The 27,960-nt window shown below is 35.1% G+C and overlaps 2 protein-coding genes across 2 annotated transcripts in view; one reads left to right on the forward strand and one right to left on the reverse strand.

Annotated features, from left to right (window-relative positions):
* Window positions 1-511: 511 nt before the first annotated feature.
* Window positions 512-16,733, forward strand: Invadolysin (leishmanolysin-like peptidase, invadolysin). The gene is made up of 13 exons (XM_069060420.1): window positions 512-745; window positions 10,386-10,483; window positions 10,603-10,633; window positions 10,972-11,054; window positions 11,795-12,088; window positions 12,141-12,344; window positions 14,863-15,088; window positions 15,139-15,326; window positions 15,415-15,547; window positions 15,598-15,757; window positions 15,839-16,005; window positions 16,086-16,205; window positions 16,266-16,733. Exons 1-13 carry the CDS (start codon window positions 620-622, stop codon window positions 16,434-16,436), a joined length of 2,001 nt encoding a protein of 666 aa, XP_068916521.1. The 5' UTR covers window positions 512-619; the 3' UTR covers window positions 16,437-16,733.
* A 3,062-nt stretch (window positions 16,734-19,795) lies between these two features.
* Window positions 19,796-27,960, reverse strand: part of LOC138139695 (ras-specific guanine nucleotide-releasing factor 2-like) — a 48,181-nt gene continuing 40,016 nt past the window's right edge. The window contains exons 6-21 of the mRNA XM_069060100.1: window positions 26,726-27,403; window positions 26,550-26,675; window positions 26,276-26,502; window positions 25,947-26,223; window positions 22,725-22,992; window positions 22,184-22,516; window positions 21,931-22,131; window positions 21,620-21,880; window positions 21,468-21,565; window positions 21,282-21,418; window positions 21,036-21,233; window positions 20,782-20,986; window positions 20,635-20,732; window positions 20,301-20,583; window positions 20,052-20,249; window positions 19,796-20,002 (exon numbers count right to left, since the gene is read on the reverse strand). Of these exons, the coding sequence (XP_068916201.1) occupies window positions 19,796-20,002; window positions 20,052-20,249; window positions 20,301-20,583; window positions 20,635-20,732; window positions 20,782-20,986; window positions 21,036-21,233; window positions 21,282-21,418; window positions 21,468-21,565; window positions 21,620-21,880; window positions 21,931-22,131; window positions 22,184-22,516; window positions 22,725-22,992; window positions 25,947-26,223; window positions 26,276-26,502; window positions 26,550-26,675; window positions 26,726-27,403 (3,795 nt within the window). The remainder of the gene's footprint in view (window positions 20,003-20,051; window positions 20,250-20,300; window positions 20,584-20,634; window positions 20,733-20,781; window positions 20,987-21,035; window positions 21,234-21,281; window positions 21,419-21,467; window positions 21,566-21,619; window positions 21,881-21,930; window positions 22,132-22,183; window positions 22,517-22,724; window positions 22,993-25,946; window positions 26,224-26,275; window positions 26,503-26,549; window positions 26,676-26,725; window positions 27,404-27,960) is intronic.

Below are 27,960 nucleotides of genomic sequence, written 5' to 3' on the forward strand. Positions count from 1 at the left end.
TTTTTCCTTTGTACTTTAATGAGTGATTTAATTTTATTATCCGGTTGAAAGTCATGTGAATTTAAAATCTTGAAGAAAGTTTCGCACTCGCACAATAATCATTGTCAAGCTGTTTTTGCATGAGATTAATAAAATATAACTTTCTTATAAACCCCGATTGTTACCGAGTGTACGGTTTTTGACCAAATATGTCAACAAATCTAATTAGAGAACTTGTCTAAAAATAATGTTCTTGTCGGGGAATTATCCAAGCCAAGCATCACAACAAAATCTCAGTTGTGTTCTCATTATTGAGGTAATAAGGTCACTTTTGGGCCGCGATTCGTCAAGGACCAGCAATTTCAAAAATATCTGGAGGCAACTTAGTGACCTTTGATCCCTGATTAACGTATGTTGTGTAGGGGTTGTATAAAATACATCGTATTATAAATTTGAATAAATCCAATCAGCTGTGCTTCACTGATGCGTCTGCGCACTCAACTCCATAACTTAACCACATCCTCGCATTCACCAACTTCAGTGTATTTATACAGTTGTGTTTGAATGTTAGAAGAGTTAGTTGTTGTTCCTAACCTCAAACGCGAATGTTTTTTCTTGTAAATAATTCTATTTAGTAATCATGGTGGCTGGGGTTAAATGGAAGCATATAATTGGTGCAATTTTAGTGACACTTTTATTAAAGTCTCGTGAAAATTGTGTAAATGGACATCAAACTTGCAGTCATGTGCACCCCAAATACGACGAGGTTAGTCGTGCTCTACTGTTCTATTTACTTCGGCGTGTCTTTCTTAGGCGCCGGAAATATTTATGCGTTTTTCGCATAGTCCTTTTTTCATCTTCATTCACAATTGCGGTTGTTATCTGTTGTTTTGTTTGTTGTTTGACATTACGAAACCCGGTAATCGTAAAAAGCGGCATCCTTTTAAGTGGCTATCAAAATACGCAAATATCGGTCAGAAGATTAAGATTTATATTGCGGATCATCACGTTTCATAATATTATTCCTAAAATGTGTTGTAGCAATTTGTAAGTCAAGAGCGTACCGCAAACCGCAGTCGTCGGTTCTTCCCCTGTTTTGATTTTCCAACAATCGGCACCACTGTTTTCGCGATAACCTGACGGTAACCTGTTGTTAGGGAAAAACTTTGTGTCATATTTCCTATTTATCGATGGTACATAATTGTGCGACGAATCACCGATAAAAGGCTTACTAATTTATTATGTAATCGAAATGTAATGCAAATTGATGCATAAAGCGGGAAAATAAGTATTACTCGCATTTAAAAATCTAGTTTTTCAGCCTCTACTTGATGCAATTACAACAAGAGATATTGACTGTGATTATTATATAACAATAATAGATTGTACCGCGTGCTGTTTGACAACGTGATTTATTTTTAGTCGTTTTACTCAGTTGAGAACAGGTTGCCGTTGTTTTGCAAAAATACAATATTTTATGTCGTAAGGTCAACTGAGGTGAGAGAAATCTCAATATTTTTAAACCGCGACACAATTTTTCTTGTGGTTATTGTTTTTATTTTGTTTCCCAATAGGAATTTTCATCAAATAATTTTTTCGCTGACCTGCACGTTATGTTTATTTGATGTCCACACTTTGAAAGTGTCACTTGTGACCTGGGTTGATCAATTATTCAAATAATTTCGCCACGAAACGCCTCATACAATAGAATTTCAATACCAAAAGGTATTAATAACTGCGAAACTTATTATACAGGGGCGGTGATTACACAAGCTGTGGGAGATGCCTTCTGGCTAACATATATAGACTTAGTAGGCTAAATTGAAATTTAAACGAGATGTAGATCTAATTTCTGTGACAACCCTGAATCTGAATATTAACGTGGAAAATCATGTTTTATTACACTTTATTGAAAATTTCTCAACGTTTTGTAAATAAAATGCCCTTAGTAAATCAGAAAATGGAGAGAATCAGTAAAAGTTTCGCTAATTTATACGAGAATCCTAATTTTATAGGATGCAAAAGTAATTAACTCGGTTATTTTTTGAAGTTTTACGGTTTATTCAAAATATAATCATGACTTCCAGCAATCTGTATGGCTCATTTCCATAAAGGTTCGTATGTTATTAACATTCACAAGTTCAAAGAGGGAATTATAAAAAAAACGCTTTTAATTAACAAACATCGAGCAGTTTTTTTAACTTTAACAGACCGCGCATTCAACGTTTAATTAAAAAATTGAAAACAGCCAAAAACAAAAAAAAAAGTAAAGATCATCCGTCGTGGTGATAGAATTCCCGGAATGTTTGTTTGTTAACAAAAACGAATTTCTAGTATTTCATGGTTCTGTCGTGTTTAATCGAAAAAAAAAAAAATTAAAAGAATTTCCGAAAAATATAATCATAAAAATTTTCAAATCGGGAATCCGCGTTTCACGCTGGAATCAAATTCGTGTTTTCAAGCTTCCGTTATCTTCCAAATGTGATTGCTTTTAATGTCAAGGTTGGCAATCGTTGAATTTATGGTATAATCGGCAGTACTACTCCATGTTCGACACCATTCCGGAAAGAGCCCAACCGACATTATCGATTTCAAACAAATTCATTTGGACGTTCACTATTAAAAAAAGTGCGTGACAGTAATGGCCATTAAGGCGATAAGAGTTGCTGTTATTTCCGGTCGAACAGGAAATTGCACAAAAAAATGATAAAAGGGTGGTACCACATTTATTTTTTCCTATCCCATGGTGAAAGTTAACCTACAACGTTTCGACCATTTGTTTTTGACCATCTAAGCAAACGTGGAAGAGGTACTCGAGTGGCAGGTGGTGGAAGGCGTGGACTTGAAAATATTGTCATTGTCTGACAGCGTGTACCGAGTGTTGGGTAAACTTGAATTGAAAGAAATTTTAACCTTCACTGCAGAATTGTTCGACCAAAAAATAATTATTTATCAAACCTTTAGTATCTGTTATTATCTGACACAGCTGCAACGTTACTTGCGATATTTACATTTTTACGGTTTAATTTTGTATCCTGAGTCTAAATTAGACCAATCATCGTTCATTATTGATACCATATTGATTTTAATTTAATTTGTAACCGGTTTCGGCACCTATTGTGTTATCATTAGACTGTTAACGCGTATTTCACGGTGTCCGGTGCATTTTTACCTTGATGGATGAACAATACCAAATTGTGAGGAGATTTATCTCGCAAACCAGGATCGTGCGAAAATGACCACCCATATCAAATTTTACCTTCAGCCGATAACAAAATCATCTATATTATAATATATGCAAACGTAATCTTGATATTGAACGCCCAACCTACATACTGGCTTCTTTTATTGTTTCTTTCATTCAGCCGAATTCCAGATCACTTCGGTTTCACTTCCTTGAGTTACCTATGATAATTTTCAAATTCCGGTAGTTGATGGCGTTCAAAGCGATTAAGGAGGAGGCGTTTTCATCTTTGATTTGTTGCTTCCTGCCAAATCGGGGTAACAGCTCTCAACTCGAACCGAGGAATCGGTTTCGTTCGAGCGGTCGAAACGAAAAATCTTGGTTAATTGCTGTCAACGCATACTAATGAAATTTGCCTCGATTGTTTGTCACGTTAATAACCCCTCGGAATGCCGCTGCAGACACCAAACTATGTGTGGATTTAATTAATTTGCGGATGCGTCAGGGTGACATGTTGCAAATCATAACTTCCAAGTATTTTCGAGTAGTTTGCCAAGACTTCGGAAAATCAGTTCGTGGACTGAAGATCTTGCTTCGACAAAAAATATTTTTTTTAAATCTGCGAAAACTGAATTTGATTATTTAGTCCGAAATTTAATCTTCGCACTTTTCGGTCTCGAAGTTTCAGAAACAGTATTAGTTTGGTGTAATACTGTTTTTGGAGTTCGGGAAACTTGAGCTTATCTGTTAGTAAATGTTTTCGTATTGTAACTAATTGACTGTTTCGTTGTAAGATTAATTAAAGCCGTGCTTTATGGTCTACAATTTGAAATTCTCCCTCGGAAGCGTATAATCATATTAATTACGATCGAAACTTCGGTTCGATGTTTTTGTCCATTGATTTCATAATAGACTCCTATTAAATAACTGATACTACAAAATGACTGAAATAATCACGTCCAATTATATAATCATTATAATTTTCGATCGTTGGCCGCGCGTTTTAAAAAACAAAGCATTGGGAATGAAGTTTTGACACTGAAAACTTGTCTCTTAAGATTAAAATTCTCTTACATATTAAACCACAAAAACTTAATTATTGTTTTGAATTAAAAAAAAAGGGATTAACTTAAGATGATTTTTTGGGAAGCCTCAGTTGGAAGTTCAGGTACAAACCAAGTTAAAAAAAATACTGTCAAGATGTATTTTGAGTCAATTTGACAGCACTTGTCTGGATTAATCAACCGGGAACTCTGTATTTAGAAGTGATTAAGATATTATGTAAAGTATTTGAAGTAACTGTTTACAATGTGTTTATTGTGCTAGAAATCTGTTAATTGCTTATCTTATAACCGGTCCTAGTTCTTTGTGTATCAAGTCGGTGTTAAAAATCTGTGTTTTATGTTATGCAACTACGAATGTTTAACTGCTTTCTCATTTCGAACGTTTCTAGAAAGCTATTTGGTCTTTCTGGTAAAATAATAGAAAATTTATTTAACACGGTTTTTAAATGATCATCTAAACTGTGTCAATGATGATACTAAAATTTAATAGATTTCAAACAATGTAGCAATTAGCTTAATTAGTTATATTAGGTGGTTTATGTAAGAGGCAAATTTTTAACATGTACAAAGAAAAAATAACATGGATAACTCAATTAAGATGAAAGTTTGCACTCGGCTACAGATTCCGAGTTAGCAAGAACATCTAAAATCCATTTTTGTTGAAAATTCGCCCAAAGTTCCAGCCATTGCACGCCATTTACATATTTTGTAATGTAAATGTGTAACATAATTTTTTAAATAACAAATTTTATGTCGGAGAAAGCAAATTAAAATGTATTTGAATCAGGTACGGTAATTTAAAAACTTTTCCCACATCTCTGCGTTTGTCGTATAAGGCAAGAACTTTCCAAAAATATTTATAATTAGAGATACTAATGTTATATTTATGAAAATGAAAGAATTTTTCCCGAACTTTATGGCTCATTATAGAGTTGTGAAAGCTCAAGAGAATTCGGATGTTGCAAAATTAATTCAAACTATTTTATTTTGATAGTATCCGTTTCGGTTCAAAGCACTTTCAAACAATGCCAATATAAATTCACTCACGAACTTTAATAAACCATTGACAAATTTTCTCGACTTCGATTTGAACTTAACAAGCTCTTCGCACGGTTTCTACTGACCGATTTACCTCGGACCATTAGTAAAAATTGCAAGTCAGTCGGCAATTATAACCAATTTAGTCAATCAAACGGTTCGAACAAACCGAGTGATTCGTCAAAGCTGCATTATTTGCAACAACTGGTGCAGATTTCAGCCGACGAACACGTTAAACTCACATTTTTCACATTGTCGGAAGAGATTTTTTAATTTGTGCAATAATCAAAAATAACACTCCGAATTTGTAGTAACTCGTGCTTAACGATTTTGTTTAAGTACACAAGGTGCATTTTTTACTAAATCTCATAATGGGAATGACACGCTTGAATGAACTTGGAACAGTCTCGCTGAACCAACTAATAACAAAATATGTATTATCGTGTACCCAGTATATTTGACACATGATCAGATCTTTTTTATTATCTTCGAATGAAAGTAAATTAATTCTATTGTTCAACTTTGATGGTGGTTCACTTTCATCAATTTCTATGAGTATACATTTTAATTTTTACTCCCAATATTTGCACAACTCTGTAGAAAAATCTGAACAAACACGAAATGGTTTTCATTTTTGACAAGGAAATTCTACGACAGAGTCACTATTTATTTAGTCGTCATTGCGAAACTATTTGTGACATTTGAGAATAATAGATAACGAAACGAGTACAGAACTGCGAACAAATTTTTACAAACATTCCAAGCGGTCACGAGGCATTTAGAAAAATGTTATTTTTTGTGAAAGACTTGTTTCGGTTTTTATTTGTAATCATCATGTTTGAGTTCTTCCAACACACATACGCAATGTACCATCCAAAGTAATTGGTGTATGATGAACAATGAAGATTGAAGGACAAGTATAGAGCCTATTTCTTCCTAACGCAGTATTCTTTGAAGATAGTTTATTTGACTTTTACAAATAAATTGTTACAACAAACATTGTTAAATAGCGTTACTATCGAATTCGCGACAGATGTGGGTTAAATAAATAGCACATTCTCCAGATTTATTTCCAGTTGAATTATTCGTTGACTTTCTGTAGAACTGAAACAGCGACAAAGTAGTGGTTTGATGAAAAGTCTCTTACAAAGACACCAAAGGAACAATTGTCGCTTTCATTTTCAAAGCTTCTGGTTTTTTGCCGGAGTAAATTAAAAATCATAAAATTATATTTCAGAAATAATTTTACAACATGATTACGTACAAAATACTTTGTAGCAAATTGGTAACTTATAATTAAGAAATCATTGCCCAATTAAAAGAAATACCAGTGTTGTAGAATACTGTTTAAATGGTAAAGTAACACGAAAACTTAAGTAACTGTGTGCACTATTGGAAGTTACATGTTTTATTTGTGTTTACTAAATTTGTAGTAACTTTGTCAAACTTGTATTTTTTATAAATATTGGAATGAGACCAGGAGTTTAGACGTGATCTGACAGACCATAAAGTCTTGTCCGACTAAAAAAATACAATGAATTTGTTACATGTTATATCTTCAGGTATCTTCATTTTTGGTATTTGAATTTTTGCATATCAAGATTATTATTAATGGCAATGAAAATCTGGCTGGTAATCTGGGCAATCTCGGACAATTCTATATCGTGGGTTTAAATTCTGTATTTCCTGCAATCTTGCAATTATCCAGAATTACACCATATTTGCAGCAAAGCACGCACCGTCTAAGTCAAGGGAACGAAGCAAAGTCTTCATAATCGTGTTTTTATTGAACCGGTTGTTGCCGTGTGTAGATCAGTGTAGTAGGCTTCAGGTTCTCATTTTCTACTTGTGGTTGTTGAATTTAATTATCAACAGATTTCATTTTCATTTTAATCAAATCACTTTCGTTGGGAACAGTAAACGTTGAGGTAGTTTACCGCAGCTCGTCCAATACGAGATGAAGTCTGTCCAGGTCCGGTGTAGTGGATTTCTGATTGTTGCAATCACTCAAAATAATTGATTCCATTGAATACTGAATGACAGGACACGGACAATGTAGTGGGCGTTTTTCCCCTTTCTGCCCAGAAATCAATGGAACTTGCATCAGATATAAATTTTATTTGCATAAGTGACTCATTATGCAGTTTTGTTCCACTTAATGCCTTAAAAAAATATTGAATCAAGCGTTAACGACAGTTTATTGTTTTACGTAAGTGATCATGATCACCTTCGTTAAATTCCATTTTTATTCTACTAATATTTTATTAATAATACCTAGAGCAATTGATTCAAGGTTGAAATGATCCGCTGGGTACTGAGCGACAAAATAAATTGATTGAAGAATTATGTTTTTTACTTTGATTTCTAGTGTCAGAAGAGTTTTGTCGCGCTGCAACTCTCAGCGACATGCTCGAAAACAACGGAAGATCTTCCTAATCGATATCAAAATTAGCCGTATTAACTATTTTACTTATTCTACAACGTAAAGGACGTGTGTCACGAAATAATATGACCTTAATTGTTTACAGGGAAACTGCTCGTCCTGATGGCGCTCACAAGGCTATTTTTTTTGAAAAAGTGGTTGTCTCTTCGTCGTAATTGTCGCTGTGTTGAATAGATTTGTTAAAGAAAAAACTTGATTGGTCATAAATATAAATAAACCAACGTAAGGTCGGTAAAATGTAGAAAAACCTTTTTCGCAATTGCATAATTTAATATGCCGGCAAAGTCTCGTATTGTTATGTGTAAACAGATCTGCTTGTTAATATAATCACGTAAAAAACTTTCTTTCTCACTTGCCTTAAGTGTGTTAGTGTGATATTAGCTTTCTTTGTATTCACGTGGGCATTCAGCTTTTTTAAAATTGTCCGTGGATCGAACGGACATGTTGCATAATTAATATTTATTAACAGCAACATTTAACAGTGTTATACAACCTTCCTAATGAGGATGAGCCAAGTTGTAGAAAACAATTTGATCAATTGAGGGCCTCATGATAAAGTTCACTTAAATTTAATGAGTTGCAACCATCGTTTATAGACGCCCCTGTAACGTAAGAACAAATTTGATTGTTGGACCGTTATTAGTGTTATCACGCACGCGACAATTAATACTCTATTGATAGTGCTCGCAGTATTATGATCATTGATCATGTAATAATGCTAGTGGAAGAGAGAATCGGCTAAATTTGTTGGAAGTGAAAGGAAATAAGGAAGATCTCAGAGGTTATTGTTGTTGCCCACTTCTACAGGTGTAATTTCATTGAAGGTCTACGTAAACACTCTGACAAAGCTACTTTAAGGACAGTTGTTGTTTACTTTATTTAAATCGCAACATTGTAGACTGGCGTATTTATATAAACTCGTGGGTTTCGGTAAAATTTGTTTTGATTGACTGATTTTGCAAAGCTTGAAAAGCATTCGTGGTGGTGAAAATAACACAGTTAAAAATAAAATAAATAAAAACCAATTTCAAATCGATTTCAAATAAAATGCGGAATAAAGAGTTGGTTACTGTATTAGCGAGTTGTTTTCCAGAAGTAGTTTTAAATGCAAAGTCGCAAAATCTGATTCCCAATCTGCCCAGGAGCACATACGAGTACAAATCAATATCTTACACCAGATTAATATTGAATAGAAAACAGTACTCGAAAAAAGAATTTCAATTTAAGTTTACTTTTCAAGTGTACTTTCTTGACATCCCTAGCCAAATATATCAGAACTGGTGCGTCAAGGACGTCAGGGCCATTGTAGAATTTTGTGTCGTGAATGTTTGATACAAATGCGGTAATAAAGGCCTTCGTTGAGAGATTTTTTTTTATGAATCCCAAAATGATCGAGTGAAAACTTTTCGAATTGAGTTTGCGAGTTTTGTGTCGTCTCTAGAGATAATGTGCTCTTATTATTTTGTCCTTTAAAGGAGTTTACTATGAGACATCCTGAAACTATCAAGTAAGTGCAGTATCTTTTGGTGACAAGGGTCTGCTCTCCTACGGCAAAAAGCATTAAAGCTGGCAAATGTTGAACACCGACGTCGGTGTGGAAATTCTGTAACGTGCACATAAACTATTAAGTTTTCTTTACCATTGAAAAAGTGTTCGCAAAAGGAAGTAACCGCAATTAGATGTTCTACTGGTACTCTCAGGTATTTTGTATCCTTATGTATTGAGAGAAACACAATATCTCTTCCTAAATCAGCAAAAACCTACCATTACGGTCGGTAGAAATGATGTACCTATCTTATAATTTTTTAAATATTTTACCATACATTTTAGATTTGATCTCTGCGAATTTTGTTTAATTAAACGTAGATACTCCCACGTCGGTTTTTTTTTGTCAATTTAAACTATCAAACAATCTAAATTGCGTTTCTTAATAGTATTTGTGGCGTTTATAATTTTTTTAATATCTCTAAACAAATCATTAGTAATGATGTAACAGTACGACCTTTCCATTTTCTACATTTTATTTTCTGATGGTAGATAATTTTTAATTTCTGACCCTCTAGACTTGGTGTAAGTGTAGGTACTCGTAACTAATAGACGCGGTTTCCTCCGGAAGTACCACATAGAGAATTTCGTACACCTAATGCTGGTAAGAAAGTGGTCCAAATCGTAATTGCAGATCTACTTATTTTTTACATTGATTTGGTAAAATTTTGCCCGCGGAACAGGAAACGTAAACATTGACTAGAAATAAATCAAGAAGCGGGCATTCCATCGAATGCTAAAAATGTTAATATCTTGTGGACAGTTCGAATGCATTACTGAATCAACAGATAAGTGACAGTTATGAGCCAAGTCCAGACGTGACGTGTATGCCCCAAGGCCTACTGTAACGTCGATTTTTTGCTCAGTTCATTCAATCGAATTACGTAATTGATGGGATGAGTTGTTTGGTAAAACATGGTTTTTCGTTTATCTGTGTTATGCGAGATTTTTTTTAAATTTAAGTGTCGAGATTAAATTTAGCATCTGGAGTACTTTCTCTAGGATACGAAGCATCTTATTAGCTTATTACATCTGCTTTGTGCAGAGCATCATGAATTTCCGCCACACGATGTGATTAACTTCCTTATTTTTGTTTACTGAGATAATACTAAGTCTTCGCTTTTATTTTTAGGTATCTCACACGCACATTGAACCTGCACACGTAATGAAAAAGCGGAGTCTAGACCAGTCCTTAAGAATTTTGCTTCATTATGATTTGAGCGTGTACAGGTAAGTGACCACAACCGGTTCTGGACAATTTACATGGACTTTTTCTTCATTTCTATTCCATCTTCCTTTTTCTGGTTTTCTGTTTTCTATGTTGGTCCTACAAGCTTGATTTGTTACAGGCTCGATCGTGAACGCTTCGATCTAATCAATGTAAGTTTTTGTTTCGCAATTGATACCAGCCCTACTTTATAAGCCTAACAATCAGTTCGTTTTCATTCGACGGAAATTACTAACTGCAAATGATTAAATCTGTTCAATTTATTTTTATTGAGAAATTTAAAGTAATGTTTTTCGTGTCTAGTAAAGGAATTTTAATTCGGACAAGGTTAGTCGGCGCTTTTTAACCAAGTCTCACTATTTTGACCCCAACTGATAAATAATAATACATAATTTGTTTAACCCGATTTAATTCACTTACACGTACAAACTACCGACTCTATTTATACAAATAAGTCATTAATCGGTTCTACTTTGAACTTTATTTTTAGGAAACAATCTTACCCCAAGCCGTTAGTTTCTGGGAGAAGGCATTGTTCGTCAGAAGAGTCGAGGATGTTATACGCTTAACAAGGTATAGTTCATAAGATGGTAATGTTCATTTGCTCTCGTAAACGGCAGCAATGTTAATATCTACCTGATAATAACCGTAATGAAGTAATTTGTTCTTCAGTGGTAGTAGAACTCGAGTGAACACGTTTAGATTTTGGAGATAAAATGCAATTATCAAGCGAATTTCTCTTATTCAAAAGTTCTACTTACACTCGAATGCTTTCCATGGGTACATTCAAGTCTCATCACCACAATTACGTGAGGAAATTGCAAGATTATTTTAGATAGTACTGAAACCAAAAACGCAAACAATGCAAAATACACAGGATAAGTCCATCAAACCAGAATGTTTATAGTTTAAATTGTGTGTTTTAGAAGATTTTTCGTTTTAATATTGAAGGCTCATGAAAATGTAAATTAAAAGCAATTAAATTGGAAGCGGTCGGCACCGTTGCCACGGTTTATGCTCATAATGTTCACCTTTATTGATCCTAATTTTATTGTTTTAACGTCTGATGCTTAATCCAAGTCTCTCAAAACTCATTAGAGAAGCAGACGTTTTTTTGGATAGGCCAGGCCATTGTCAATTCCGAAATAACAAAATCGGAAGCACTTTTTTGTTTTGTTACAAATTGGTCAAGAGTTGGAGATTTTCTGTTCTAATAGACACGATGGGAATACTCGTATTTGCTAATAGCGTTAATTGTATCACCTTTCGCCACGATTGCGAATCGTGACAGCTTCTGACAATGATTTTCTCAGAAAATGCAACGACACTCAAGTGTTCGTGAAGAATTCCCTGACCCACTGCATCGACACTTGCAAGGAGAAGACGATGTGTGGGGAGGTGGTCGTACCTGAGGAACATTTGGACGCGTGTAGGACGTGCAATGCAACAGGGCAAGACTGCGGTATAGCGAAAGGCTCAACAGCTGGCAAAGGAATTCAGCATTTCGATTTTGTATTTTACGTGTCCGCGATGCAGACAGAACGTTGTAATAAGTCGTTAACCGTTGCTTACGCCGCCCACTGCCAGCAAGAGTCAGCTCTGGACAGGTGAGTACCGACGCCATCACGACCGGAACCACCGTCTGATGTCGACTCGTAGACCCATAGCAGGACACGCCAACTTGTGTCCCAATAGCATCAGCACCAAGAGACAAGAAGTGGAAATTTTGCTTTCGACTGTCAAACACGAGATTCTGCACGCTTTGGGGTTTTCGGTCAGTTTGTACGCTTTTTATCGCGACTCGAAGGGGGAACCTCTGACGGAGCGCAGGTCGGACACAGGAAAGCCTCCGCTTAACGAAAAGTAAGTCTCACACGATGTTTCCAAAAATTTAAGTTTATTTCGATTCTAAACTCGCTTCTGTAGAAGTAATTGAGTCGCATTTAAAATTTAATTCTACAAGCTGTGATAGCATTTATGCTAGCATAGTACTGTACATATAACGCACGTAAATTGTTATTCAGAGAGAGGTTATTACCCGGAGATGTTGAAAATATCACTTGTCACGCCTATTTCTGAAACATTTAATCCTAATTGTACTTAACAATAGTATCAGCAAAGTTAAAATCGAAAGTCGGGACTCAGATTTACCATTGATTATTATTACTGGAGTTACTCAAGGTTCGCTACTAGGTCGTATTCTTTTTATCTGATATAAGTACTATCATCTTAAGATTTACTTTAGTATTATGTATACTGATGATAATCAACTGAGAGATAAGAACTGGAGAGAAATGGAAGTGTTAGCACAAGATAGAAGAGTGGAGGAATTTCTATCTATGTCATCTATTTATTTATTTAATTCTATCAACCTTATTCTATGCTTACGAAGAAGTGCGCATATGGGAACATTTTTTATTCATTGATTTGGCAAAATTTTACTGCGGCAATCGTCACTGCTTGTCTAACGACGAAAAATACGACTGACAAGATTTATCATGTGACTTTTGACATGCTTCAAAAGAACATTAAGAAAAAATCGGGTAATGGGGTTCGTATTAAATAACGTGCGGTCGAATAAAAAAAAATGAGTTATCTGGATTGTACTATTCTGATGCTTTGATTGGTTCAAACCACCATTTTCGCCTACTCTGATTTTTTTTTTATTCGATCGCACGGTACATTCGAAAATGGTTATAGGAAAATTTGCTTCTGGTGCAAATTTCCTAAACAAATTTCTAAAAATTTACTCGAAAGTTATTTTATTTCGTACAGTGTTTCGAAAATTTGTTCAAAATGTATCTGAGAATAAGAATTACTTTAAGATTATTAGTTTAGCTCAGATTTGCTCTCTCGCAGATTTTCCACTCAAAACGTATTGTAGGATTTTATGTATGTAATGTCAAATTTGACATATAACGGAAGTCACGTGATAACTTTTGTCAAACATTTGTATGTTGAATGTTTTACTAAAAAAGGTTTTTTTAATTTCGTATAAAAATATGCAGGAGAAGATTTATCAAAACCTGATTGGTTGCTATATTTTTGTCCATATAAAAAAAAAAAAATAAAACATTTCTTGTTTAGGAAATGATGAAGGCCCGGTTGCATAAAGCTTAGTTAACATCGTGTCAACTAACAACGCGTCAAGTCTGAAATCCGCCCATTTGATTGGCTGATTCAAATCCAATGTTAAATACACATCCTCCAATCAGATCGCTTGACATTATGTTAACTTTAACAACGAACTTGACATCGCTTTATACAACCGGGCCTAAATTTTTTGCTATGGAAAAGTGAATAAAAGTTATACATATACCGGGTGTTATGGAAGTCCACGTAATAAATTTAATCGGAGGTAAAATAACAAGACCTAATTTTTTTATGGGATAAATATTTAAATTTTACGAAAACTTTTTGCTTTGACAATTTTACGAGTTGAATTTGGGCATTTTTATTCTGGTTAGGCCCGAGAGCTTTAGCTCGAGGGTTTAACGTTTGAATAAAAATGCCCAAATATCAACGAGTAAAATTGTCTAAAACAAAAGTGTTTAAGTGAAAATTGGGTCCTGTTATTTTTGGCAAGATTAATTCCAGAATACAAACTTTAACGTTAGGTAATTATCTACATATTTATAATACAGTTATTAAAAACAATTTGAGAATCTGACAGGAGTAGCATGCAATTTTAATCACTTATAGATGCTAGTAGTAGGACGTTTTTATCGCGATAAACATTTTTGATTGGATGAAAGCAAGCGCTCTGATTGGCTAAACACGCACATTTGATGTACGTGGAAATTAATCACCAATAAAACTCTTTAAAATAAACATTTTTTACATATTGATCTTTTTTTAATCGAGTATTTTTTTACATTTTTCTAACGCCTAAATTGACACTTCACTCATGGAATAATCATCAACTGAAACGAAAGAGTGAATGAAAATGTTGTTGTGTGATAAAAACTTTACAGTTTTTTGAAGAAAGAACAATCGCTGTTCTACTCGTAATACTAACCGTTTTTACTGTTTTTTATTCAGTATTTTAATCGAGTAATTCTTTTTTCGTGCTTCGTTATCAATGGATGTGTAAACACATGAGCGGGTATGAATTTTAGGTTTCTGTTTGGAAAAATTTGCCGAAAAATGATAAATAAAAGAAAATGTTTATTTTAACGAGTCCAATTGGTGGTTAAATTTATTACGTGGGCTTCCATAACACCCTGTATGTATACTCTTTAAAATTGTATTCGTATTGTTTTTCTTTTTTTTTAAATTTTGGTTTAAAAAAAGATACTTTTTTGTACGAGTTTAAGTTTAGTATAGTGACAGGTGTATTTTTTGCTTTAACGGATTTGTTATTATTTACCGCGTTTATTAGGCTGCAGACGTACCAATGGAGTGATAGAGTGATTAAAACTTTCGTAAGAAAGAATTGGCTAGTAAAGGCCGGCGTGATGAAGAGAGAGGTGAATATGATCGTAACGAAAAACGTGGTGAGAGAAGTTCGTGATTATTTCAATTGCGAGGATTTGGAAGGGGCCGAACTTGAAGATCAAGGCGAAGAGGGAACCGCCTTAACGCACTGGGAGAAGCGTGTGTTTGAAGTAGAATTTTTAAAAGTAATGTAGATCTGGTACTGACGTTGCAATTGCAGAACGAGGCTATGACGGGTACTCACACGCAAAATCCTATCATTTCGAGGATAACTCTAGCCTTGATGGAAGACACGGGATGGTATCTTGCAAATTTTTCCATGGCGGAGCCAATGTCTTGGGGTAAAGGCCTCGGGTGCGATTTCGTCATGAAAAGTTGCAAAGAGTGGATCACAATAAAGTCTTCAAGGTATTTTATATCGTTCACATTTTCTGCTTGTGCCGTACAATGCGCAGATCTCATTGTATAAATGATTTGTACGTTATTTCACGCTCAGGGGAGCCTCAATCCATCCATTCTGCAACAAAGTGAAACGTGATCCTTTACAAACGGAATGCACCGACGATCGTACGTCGGTTGCTCTTTGCAACCTGGTCGCTCACGAGACCAAACTTCCTCAACTCTATCAGGTTGGCAAAATATATATTTCACTCGGTCTCTTAATCAGGGCAAATTTCAGAATTTCGATTACATTAAGTACGTGGAGCCCGGAACGGAAGAGTACTACGGAGGTTCGGTAGCGCTCGCTGATTATTGTCCCTACATCCAGGAGTTCACATGGCGATCGAAGAACGTCATCGTCAGGGGATCTCACTGCCAATACGCTGAAAATAACCCTAGTAAGTCGAAGTCGTTACAAACGTTATCCGTAGTTTGCAAAGGATTTACGCAAAATGATGTTCGTTTTGTTGAATTTTCAGAGCCGGACAAAAACTTCGCTTTGGAAAAATATGGAGAAAATTCCCGTTGCTTTGAACACACTAATCAAATGTGGGAAGAGAGATCATGCCGGCAAATGAGACAGTGGCAGCATTGGGGTTCGGGTTGCTACGGATACGAATGCCAAAACGGACGCCTACACATTTTGGTTTGTATAATCATAACTTTTCTACAGATTCTGTTTATGTTTAATAATTAAACTCGCCCCGTTATAACTACCAATTCCAGGTGGATAATTACTCCTACGAGTGTTTCTTTCCCAATCAAGAAATTTCCATAAGAATCATTAGCAATGGCTGGCTTCATAAAGGTGCCATAGTTTGTCCACCGTGCAGAGAAATTTGCGCTGTAAGCTAAACACAATTAGTGTAATATATATGTATTTGTTCCATTCGTTAATAATTTCAGCAAGAGTTTGCGTCGAGAAATGAAAGCTGTAAAGGAAATGACGAAGCTCCGCCATCTACAGCGTATCCAAGAGATGAACTCACCTGTTCGTCCATCACCACAAGACTCAGTAACACTCTGTTACTCTTCGTTCTATTTTTTTCCACATGTGCCAGAGGACATCTAGTCTAATCAAATTTCGTATTCACTGTACTTTTTAACTACTAAAAGATGTCGTTGTGTCAAGCTTATTTTTGTAAGTCCAAATTTAGATAAATACATTCCAAATTGAATAAATATGGCTGTGTCAAACTACTTTTAATTTGTAATTTTTTGTTAGAAGTATTGTTATGAAACCATTTTAATCTTGATACTCCTCCTATAGTATTGAATGTATATAGTATGTCTCGTCAACGAATTTTAAGTATTATATTTATTTGTAATTAAAATATAAATGTAGTGTATAAAAATAATAAAACATAAAAATTACCCTTTCTGTTCATCTAATTGAAGGAAATTGTCACGGAACTGTCTTAAGATTTGCAAGCCTTGCCTACAAAGCATGTCAAGTCCGAAAGCAACGGAAGTCACATTTTCTGTGTTTCTGATTATATGAATATTTTAAAACGTCCGTCGTGTGATAATATATTTACTACTAAAGGTACCAATTCCACAGCCGTAGTTAATTTTTGTGTCGGAGGGTACCAAACCCACGTCTACTTTTACAGCGAAATGTACCAAGTTCCCGTAACCAATAATGTGGGAGCCTGAACGGTCACGTGATCATCTGACATTTTGCAGCACAGGTTAACTTAAAATTCCTCATTTTTATCAGTGTGTTTTGTTCTCTTATGGCGGTTCTTGTGTTCTCATAAAAAATCGTGTTGGTTCTTTGCACACCTTGACACATTTAGAGAAAGTTTGGAAAAGTATTGATTTCTTGAATTTTGTTCCGTTCAAAGTATATTTGCAGAAGTAGAGAAATCTGTAGCTGAAGAATTTAAAGAAATTTTTGCGCAAAATCCCTACAGTCCGCAATCGAAAATTTGTTGCTTGTGGATGCTGTCAGCGAATAAGTATGTTTCGCAGAGTCAAGTTTCCGCTCGCGATGAATATGTAGGTCGACTTTTTATTTTCCAAATTAATTTTACTTAATTGCAATCGTAACGTCATTAATTATATCAATACAAACATGGCCACGATTAGATGGCCTTTTGGGAAATGTAACTCAAGTGAAATCAGTTGAAAAAAAAACGACGTTACTGTTTATTTTGATCTAGATTAGTTCCTTCCGGTGCAAGTGACTAGTGTATCGAGATGAAATAACTCCTTCGTTTTAGAAATCCGCTTTGGAAGATTTTGTATAATAGACTAAATGCAGTAAAACAGAACACGTTCTAACTTGTAAGTTTTTTTCATCTGTTAACTCCCAAAGTTAAGTTTTTAATTTATACTGACTTTGAAGAGTATCTTTGAGCTGGATTCAATGTTGCAGTGCTGCCATTATCGAACCAGTCGCCAGTCAGATAGGGGGACAGTAGTGATATCTCTTTGGAAGTGAATCATTGGTTGTAAGTATGAACAATATGTAGGTATGTCGAAATGAAAATCTGTAATATTTTATGAAAAATTTTATTTTTTATAACCTGACAGTTCATATTATATGGAACAATGAGATTGTAAAGAAATATATTTATATCTATTTACATATTAAAGTCATTAACATTGTAATAAAAACAGCATGATAGAGAATTATTGTATTATTTAAAACAAGAAAATTTTAACGTTTTTCACATATCATATAATTTGTTTCTACAAAAATCTATTGTTGAATTTTGGCTGTAATTGCTAATATAAATTGCAGTTTGACCGTCAACGTTTAATAATTGACGGAAACTGCAATTGTTGCGTAAACTATTCAAATATTAAGGTAAGCGTATCTATTTTTATAATTCATTTAAATATTCGGTACTTTATTTTTCTATGAACTATCAAATGTAACATTTATTAGTAAACGAGTGCTCAATATTGTAAATAGTAAAGTCTGATAAGTTTAAATTGACAGATATTTTAAAATACTGCATACAGTCAATACAGTTTTAGATCAAAATCGATCTTGTCGATATGTTTGGATAAATTGCGTGCGACGAGAACAGTTTGATGTAAAATTATATTAAAAGTATGTTAGTTTTTGTATTTTATTGAAACAAAGATACTCTAACATTTAGAAAATTGGAATGCACAAGTGTGCTATAAATATAAAGAAGTGAGCAAAATTGTTATTACCCATTATCCCACACTTGAACTTAATTAGGTGGTAAACATAGTTAAAAATATATTAATTGACTAATTTTTGACGTAAATTGAGCACTAACACATTTGGTGAAATAATATTTTTTGGTTTATTTTTTCGAAAATTGAAATAAGTAGAGTGTTACGATGGACACAACATCCAACTAATTATTCAACTTTATGTTGTGCCTACTTTGCCATTACATTTATATAAACATCCCACTTACTACAAAATAAAATATTTATCGTAAAACTACATTAAATGTTAAGAGGATGGCACATTATTTTAGTTTCATTACACTAATTACAACTATAATTTGGCCGATTTGCCAGTTTAACAACGTGAAAAATTTGTGTAATAAGTATCTATATCCAGTAGTTGAACCAATAGAAGACATCTTTAAATCACATAATCGTATTTTCGGAGAAACTACGTAAATGCTAATTCAGATATGTTAGGAGATATGAATATTTTGATGGTATTTTGTAGTAACTAACGAAAAAGCCAACAATATTATACATACTACACGTAGACATAATTTTTGCACACTATTATCACATTTGACACTATTAAAACGATACTCTAACAAATACAATTCCAAAAATTGTTCATTAGCTAAATGAGGTTTGTGTTTAAGATTATTCCAGTTTTGTACTTGCTGCAATTCAAGAACGATTTTTGGAATTTTCAACACCCGTCTAACACAAATGTTTGGGAGAAATTATTGGTAAAAGCTCTATGCTACAACAATCATTGTTCTTGTCCATTTCAATCGTTAGCGCAATAGATTATGTAGGTTTATTTAAAAAAGGGTCAAAGTGTTTTTATTTATTTACCTCCTAAGGAAGCCAAAACGCATTAAAATCATTGATATGTAGGCCTTACGCATTATAGAATAGTATCTATCAAGACACTTCAATATAATTTGACAGATTTTCCTATAGTTCTCCTAATGTTATATAACTGCTAACAGTCTTAGAGTTTCAAGAAATTAACTTCCTCAGGAGACGTATTAGGTTACTTAAAATTACCAATTATTGGCAATGACTTAGTAGTTGTATTATATGATTGTTTTGCAATGAAGTTATACCCTTCGAAGGTATAACTGACGAACTAAATTTATATAAAATATAATTTTATTAGTCAATTAAGTAGCGATTGTTATTATAAAAATGATGAGTTTAGTGATTGTAAAATTTTTAAAGAGCAGGTCGATTCGATTGTCGCGTCCATAAGATTTACTGATTATTGTTAAAAGTTAAGATTTTGAAGAGAGAGATAACTGTCCGATAGCTGAAGTGCTCAAACGTGAAGTTCGCGGCTCTATTTCCAAGGAGGTATTGTAAAGTTCCTCATCGTCCATCAACAATGAAGAATCTAACAAGTAATTAGCAACTTTACGTATCAATTCTATTTTATATGGGGTTTGCTGAAAGTGACGAATTTCTCGAATAACGTGAGCAATCTAAAACATCCTGACTTACTATCAAAAAATGTACACAATTGTTTCTTACCATTCTCATTTTAGAAAAGTTTAGGAGACCATCTTGAGTAAAATTTGGTGTTCCTTCTTCGATAAAAGACAAGTCAGTAAGATAAAGCCCTAAGTATGGTATGCATGGTGGATCACATCTGTGGAGGGCATCTCGCAGCGACCTAAACCGGCCGTCCGAAGAAACGATATTTTGCAGCTTCTCTATGGTTTGGCGAGTCTACAAACAGTAATTAGAACCAATAGAGAACAAAACGAGACGATTTGTCACCGTTTTTGACACTTTGTCCCAAGTTTTCTTCAAACGAAAAACCGAACTGTTGGTGAAAGCAGAGCAGATCTGCAAGACTCCGTTGAAGTTGTGCAGACATCTGGAAATGTCGGCCACGGCAGCCCACTTCTCTATGGCCGCAACTCTTGCACTCAGTGAAGTACGGCGAAGAATTTCGGACGCCACCAATCGAGATACGTCGTTGAAACGCTTAGTCATCAGAAGAATGTGTGGAGCTCTGCTGTTTTTATCATTCTTCATCCAAGCCTGTCCCAGAAATTCCCTAAAATTTCCAAAATAAATTTTGACAAAAGACTGTGCCTTACAAACTCACTCGCTAGAAATGGATATGAAAATTTGATGATCGATGTAGGTTAGTTGTTCCGCGATCTCCAGTGCTGATAAAGTTTCGATACTTTCTTTGCTTGGTGTCTGAAAAAGTCGCTCAAATCATAACTCAAAAACACTCAAATCGGTTTACCGAAGGTGCTGTGATCAGTTGAAAAATGTCAACTTTGGAGTTTTCAAGTTCTTCTTTAGTCAACAACCTCAACAGCTGAGCAGCTGCTTTGTGCTCTGCCGGGAGTAGATTAGGACTGTAAATAATATCATCCAAGAACTCTATGGTCAAATTCTTCAGTTTGAGATCGCTTTCAAAATCCTGGGCATGTTTGGAAATCCAGTGTCTACAATTCTACCGTCATTAGCACATCACCAAAAAATGTTTTGCGTTACCTCAAAACATTCAAGACTCTCATTGTGCAAGCTGTTGAAATGACATTCTCCTTGTATCTATTTCTTTCCATTATAAACTCATCTTGGTCCATCATGCTCGATCTTCCATCGCCACGAGCACTCGGAGACAAATCTCGCGGATTGCTAGATCCAGAAGTAGCAATGGCGAAAGCTGCAGCCGCGCTAGATGTGCTACTTCTAAAATATGCGTAAATATTTCGTTTTCCGAATTTATTCCACCCTTACCTTCGTTTAGACTGTCGAAATGAAGTTATGACAACTCCTGCTTTGCTGGGTTTTTGTGGAGAATCATGCTGGAAGCTGGAACGAGCCGTTGAGGTCGATTCACCTTCTTGCATTGATCTCCTCGAGCCGTAGTAACTCTAAAATTACAAATAATATACCTACTAGTCAAAAGAACTAATTACTTACCTGTAGAACAGCACTAGTTGTTGAAGTTGAGATACTAGCCGATCTGGATGAGCTACACGATGCACGGTGCATCGTGTTGAAGAAAAGTGTCATATCTTCTATTTGACGGACAGTTATAGTAATCTGTTTGTCAGGTATTTGTTCAGACTCACCTTCGGTGTCCTCGGATACGCATCTTTCAACCTTTTTGTCCACAACTTCATGCTTTATGGAGGGTCTGTGGTGGATCTCGGGACGAGTTGTTGTTGGTTCTTTAGTAGGCGAAGGTTCTTTTTTTGGAGATGCCGCTTTTTTGGGAGAATGTTGAGGAGAGGATGTTGCTTCACCTTCGTTGGTATCTGATGGTGAAGATCCAACGAGTGTGACAGAGCTCAAGTTGCTGGGCGAACAAGGTGCGCTCAGCACCGTCACGTCTAAACGTAATGCGTCATTCTGTGTCGCTCAGAAATACAATTTGAGATACCTGTCAAGGTCTCGCTGCTGCTGGACGCCGCCACTTTGGGAATAGCGAGATGACAAGTGTCTTCCTGAGTGGTTTCGGATTGTTCCACTCTGATAGAAATCGATTTTTGGACCGAGGGTGAAACCGAATCCTTCTGTTGTGCGCAAGTTGGGCTCTGTTTGATTATTTTGGGTTGGGTTTGCTCGTGACTCTCTTCTTCGTCTTAAGTGGGGATCAGGTTAGAATTTGTTAGATTGACAACTGGAAGACTTACATTTTTGTAGAGTCGCTTTCCAGTGTCTGTGGCCTTGAGAGTCGTAGCTGTGAGATCTATCACGTTCGCTCATTTCGGAGCCATATCCCGAGACAGAACTGGCCCCGCTTGTTCTACGCGGAGAAAAACTACTACGCCTTCGATCGTCAAATAATTGCAAAGTGTTTTCATCTTTATTCGAGAAAACTTCGAGAGAAATAACAGAGCCTTGCGGTTCGGGATCACTGCTATAGAACACTTTCTTTAAAGCTTCCAGGACAGTTACGCCGTCAGTGAAAACGCGATATGTAAGGAGGAATGTATTTAAGAAGTCTATGGAGAGGAACCTTAAATCTGAAAAGAACTCTGTTTTTTATCCATCACTCGCCGTGATGAATTGTAATGTACCTTCAATGATTGTGCAGAAAGTTGATCGGGGAATGGGTAATCATGCATTACAAGATAGGAATAAATGATAAAAAAATTTCCAGATTATATGGATTTTATATAATAGTAGTCACTGAACGAATTAAGAACACAAGAATTTCCAGTTTTCATTTACCAGTTAGTCTTTGAAGAAGGCGTTCTGGTGTTGCATATCTTATTTGAGGAACTTTACAAGAATTCATTGTTCTACTGAAACGGATATCTGCCTCGTCTTTAAATAGCTTTGGATCGTTCTTCAGCGATTGAGGAAGAGTGATGGAACAGTTATCTGACATCGTCGGCCGTATCATATCGTTAAACTGAACGTTATCCAAGCATTGGCTGATATCGGAAATCCATGCCGCCTTCTCCTGCATGGTTGACGCCAGCAGATGAACGGACACCTAACGAAACATCATTCTTTGTATCAGAATCTGTTCAACAAACAACAAACTAATTCTATCGAGAATGCGCAAGCGCAATTCGAATTCATTTTCACACATTCCCAATCCAGCGCCAGATGGCCATTGGGTCTACTCCAACCACTTACAATTTTAATTAACTCAATTTGAGTTTTAGCCATCCTATTTTGTGCATCGAAAACTTTTTCATCAAATGAAAAAGGATTAAACAATTACAATGTGATGAATTAAATATTTTAACGGTGCATTTATGTTTATAAACTTTGTTGAACAACAATTTTAGCTGCTGCTAACACATTCCCGAACGTATTTACATAAAAAAATCTGATCGTTAACTTTTAATAATATGTTGTTTTGAGACACAAAAATATCAAAACTTTTAACTAATTTATTAATATAATAATCATAACATTACAAAGCAGACATTTTTTTATTTCGAAATAAAAAAATTAATACTTTTATCCTCTCTGAAAATGTTAAGCTTCTTGAGCGTTTCTCTCATTTTCTACCCGCACGTAAAATTCATTTCAGTGCTTCTTTTTGAATCATTCCTAAGAATGTCGATCGTAGACGTAAACTTTAAAAATATTTACTTGCTTAATGAGTTATTTGAGTTATTGTAAATTAAAGCAAATTTTTTACTCAAGTAGGTGTTTTGGATGTGGTCAATTTCTAAATACATATACAGGGTGATTTTGAAAGTTGTGCAGATATTTTAATCACGAGCTACTGGCTTCATGTAGAACTCTGAAAAAATATTTAAAAAATTCTATGTCAAAAAATAAAATGACATTTATTTTTTGAGCTACAATTTTTTTAAATTGCATTTAGTTTTCCACGTTGTCCTACAACCTCGTAGGTAAAATTTCGGCACATTTTAAAAATACACCCTTGCATATCATGTTTTATAAAATGTACGCCAATGCGAAGTAACCTATAGGAAATATGCTTTAAAACAAGGAAACCGCATTGGTGTACGTTTTATAAAATATGATATACAGGGTGTATTTTTAAAATGTGCCGAAATTTTACCTACGAGGTTATTTGACAACGTAGAAGACTAAAAGCAATAAAAAAAAATTGTAGCTCAAAAAATAAATATTATTTTATTTTTTGACATAGAATTTTTTAAACATTTTTTTCGAGTTCTACATGAAGCCAGTAGCTCGTGATTAAAATATCTGCACAACTTTCAAAATCACCCTGTAGGTATACTATTTATCATGCAAAATGCAACACCCAAAAATAGCAGTAACATTGGTCTTCAAACCAGGCACGACAACACCGTAACACAGTGGCCACATTTCGTCCCACACGATGAGCGATTCACCTATAGGAAAGACCTGCTTCTCGCACTCCGATAATGCGGCCTTTTTCAAATTGAGTTACGTGCTATTAATTAATCTTTAGTTAACACCTAATTACTGTACCAACTTTCATCAAAATATATTCACTATTTCTGGATGTTGCATTTTCCATGATAAGTAGTATATACAGGGTGTAACAAAAATAAGTGCATTAATTTTAACTGGTAATAATACTCATCAATTACAACAACTTTTCTAAATAATTTTTTTTCGAAAACAAATTCTGAAGAGTTTTAAAAATTAATTAAAATTTACTAAAACTTTGCTTTCCACCCTATCAAACGATTTTAATCTAAATAGCTACATTTAATAAAGAAATAAAACAAGGTGATAACAAAAAACAAACGAAAGTGAGACCATTTTATTCATCAAATGCAATACGAAGGGAATAAAAACATTCAGTTTTTGCGATTCCTGTTTAAGAAAATGTTCAAATTTATAAAATTGCATTCAACGTGAACGTCACGTCAAAATAAAAAGTGAACAAATGGCAATTCAATTTTGCAAATTCAAAGAAATTTTATTTAGAAAAGTTGTTGTATTTGATGAGTATATTACCAGTTAAAATAAATGCACTTATTTTTGTTACACCCTGTATCTAAAAGTATCAAAATAAAATGTTAGTTAGTTTCAATTATTTAAATAAAATTGCAGTGTTTCACTAGATATTTTACTATATTTTAAGATCAGTTCATTGATAATATCGATCTGTTTAAAAAAAAAATCGAGTAGATTACGTTTCGTTTGAAAAGCTCGGAGAAGTGAAAGTGATTTCGCAGTTGTAAGTCGTTGGAAAATCACAAATAATAAAAAATGTAATTTAAGTTTATTTTTAGAATAGGGATTAAAGCACGACTGTTCGGCGCAATCGCAACCGAATTATAAAAATTAATTACGAAAATTTAAAAAAATATATGAGGAATCTCGTTTCAAATTTAAGAGTTTCAGTAATTTCATCGAGAACAAAATAGGAAAATAATTGTAATGTATTTCGAGAAGTTGGAAATTAAATATTTATGTAAGATTTTATAAAGGAACTTTGGTAAATAAAGAAAGCGGTTTTTGTCATCGCTACGAATACACAGAGCCACTGACGAATTCAATTTGTGGTGTTGTTTACGGAAAGACGCTTTGTCTACAGATCCGTAAGTTATAATTCCTGAAAGTTTCAATGAAAAATTTTAAATTATTCTTTATCTCAGAAACGACACAATCTGAAACTGAACAATCATTCTATTCATTAAAATTGTGCTTTCAGACAAAAGTGTATGAATAAGCTGCGGTCTAGACCTTCTCCGTGATGATTTTCAGTTTGGACCGAATTGTCGTAGAGCTTCGTGTATTGAAAGAATTTCTTTTACAATCAATATTAAGCACGATCGGGTCGAATCGCTGGCGCGACTTTGATAAAATAGATCGAAGCTTTCGCGTCCAACCGAACGTGTGATATCAGCGAATCGAGAAAAAAATGTATAAAAAGAAAGTCGGATAATAATTTGACTTTGATATGCAGTTCATTCTCGTCGAAATTTAGTTCCCTTTTATGTTTGGAAGAAGTCGGATTCTTACCTGTCCGGGTTGAGATCCAGTTTTCAAATCGACGATAATTTTGAAATCCCTGTTGTGAAGACTACAGCTCGCAGCTGACGTTTCGGAGATTCCAGACGACTGACTCGAAACCGAACAAACTGAAGATTCTGAAACGCGGGGATGATTACTTTGCGCGATTATAGCGTTTGTGTTACCATCGTCTTCGGGATTGTCGCTGGGATCTTCAATCAATAGAGCGTCAGCCAGCGGTATTTTCCCGATGTCTGGCACCAAATGAAGTTTCCCACTTGAGGTCCTGAAACGACGTTATTTACTTGACGTAATTAGGAATCGAAATAAATTAACACCTCGTGGCGATGATGAGATGATTCGAAAACAAGAAACATTGTCGGAGGCATTCCTTTTCACTTTTGAAGTTTAATTTGCTCCTTGAGCTTCTGTGCTTTTCGTTCGGTAGTTGAATTAAACTGCCTTGTCTGACGAAAACTTGATTTACATCGAGCAAAATGTCGCAACCCTCGACCACCATTCTCTCCACCGCCAGATTCTTGCGTAGGTTTTCCGTCTCGGACACCTGGAAGGGGGAGTTAGCTTAGGGCTACTTTACACTTAGCGCATTACTTCGTCGTGCATCTGTCTGGAGAGGTCCTCCAATTGCTGTCTGGCGTTTTGTAGGCTTTTTCTTTCAACGTGGTCGTGGGGGGTGTGGGCTAATAATTCATGGAGGGTGATAATGTAACGCGGAACCTGAAATATTGATGCATTGTACGTGGCCGAGCCGAATTTAATTAAATTACCTGATGCATAGGATATGTAAGGAAGGTCTCTAAGGATCTTCCGTGGCAAGCGGGTTTGCTTTCGAGGCGTTTAAGCAAAGCTGAAAACTGTGGGGATTGTTTGCATTCGGTGAGCACCTGCAGAGAATAGTGGTGATTTCTCACATACTCTTGGTAGATACTCAGCATAGGAAGCAGCATGGAAAACAGATCACCTAAGACTAAAGTAGGCCAACTTTCTAGTCTTGATGTTAACCCTTTGAGGAAAATTTGGTGTAAAAATAGCACCGTCTCGCTGTTCAAAAATATCGAGTTGACATCTTCGTGAGAACATGGCGGTTTTTTCGATGAAGCGGCCATCTTGAACGGTCTCAAAAAACAAGAAACTAAAACTTCCATCTGCTCCATGTATTCCTCTTCGGCCTCGACCATCCGAAACACCAGACTGTTCCGTTTCCTCATGCTTTCGGCGTGAGGACTCTTAATGTATTGTTCCACGATTTGTTTCCAACGTCTACGACAAAGCCATCCTCTGAAAAAGCTTTGCACTTTCTTGATTTTTCTTAATTCGATCGAATCTTGTTCGACTTGAGTGAACGGACCGGATACGGTTGACGTAGACGTTCCTTGATTTGATGTTAAACTGCTGGTCGATTGGTGGGTTGGTATCGGTTTCCACTCTTTTTTCAAAGCAAACAACTAAACCAAACCAAGATAATCATCAGATAAGTGAATTTTACTCGAACATCTATATTTCACTTTTCAAACTACTGGAACATAACTTCACATCAATAAAGGAACTCCCTGAAAGCTCTAAACGCTTTATTTCTCAAAGGATTTACCCCAGAGATACAATTCGCCGACTTTTATTTGACTGGCATAAATGAGAATGTGTGCACGAACCCGGACACATCGCTAAACAAATAAAAAATGCTCATCTTGATTAAACTCACTGAAACAATAGAACCGACGCTTTGTTGAAAATTTGCAACACATTTTAAAAATTGGAATATGAACAACGTTAAACCGGCAAATCGATGAACTATTTATACTCGTCTGTTGGCACGTTTTTATGAACTTGAAAACGGATAAGCCATCTAAATTATTAACTGCTTGCGTTCGCACTAAACGAGATCGACTGAAAACGGATAGATTTGCAATCGATAATTTTACAATCGGCGACAACCAGTAATTGGTGATCAAAATTTAACGTCCAATTTAATTTTAACAATCATAGAACCAACAGTGTCTGCTAA

Source organism: Tenebrio molitor, chromosome X (genome assembly GCF_963966145.1).
Source record: "Tenebrio molitor chromosome X, icTenMoli1.1, whole genome shotgun sequence".
NCBI lineage: Eukaryota > Metazoa > Arthropoda > Insecta > Coleoptera > Tenebrionidae > Tenebrio > Tenebrio molitor.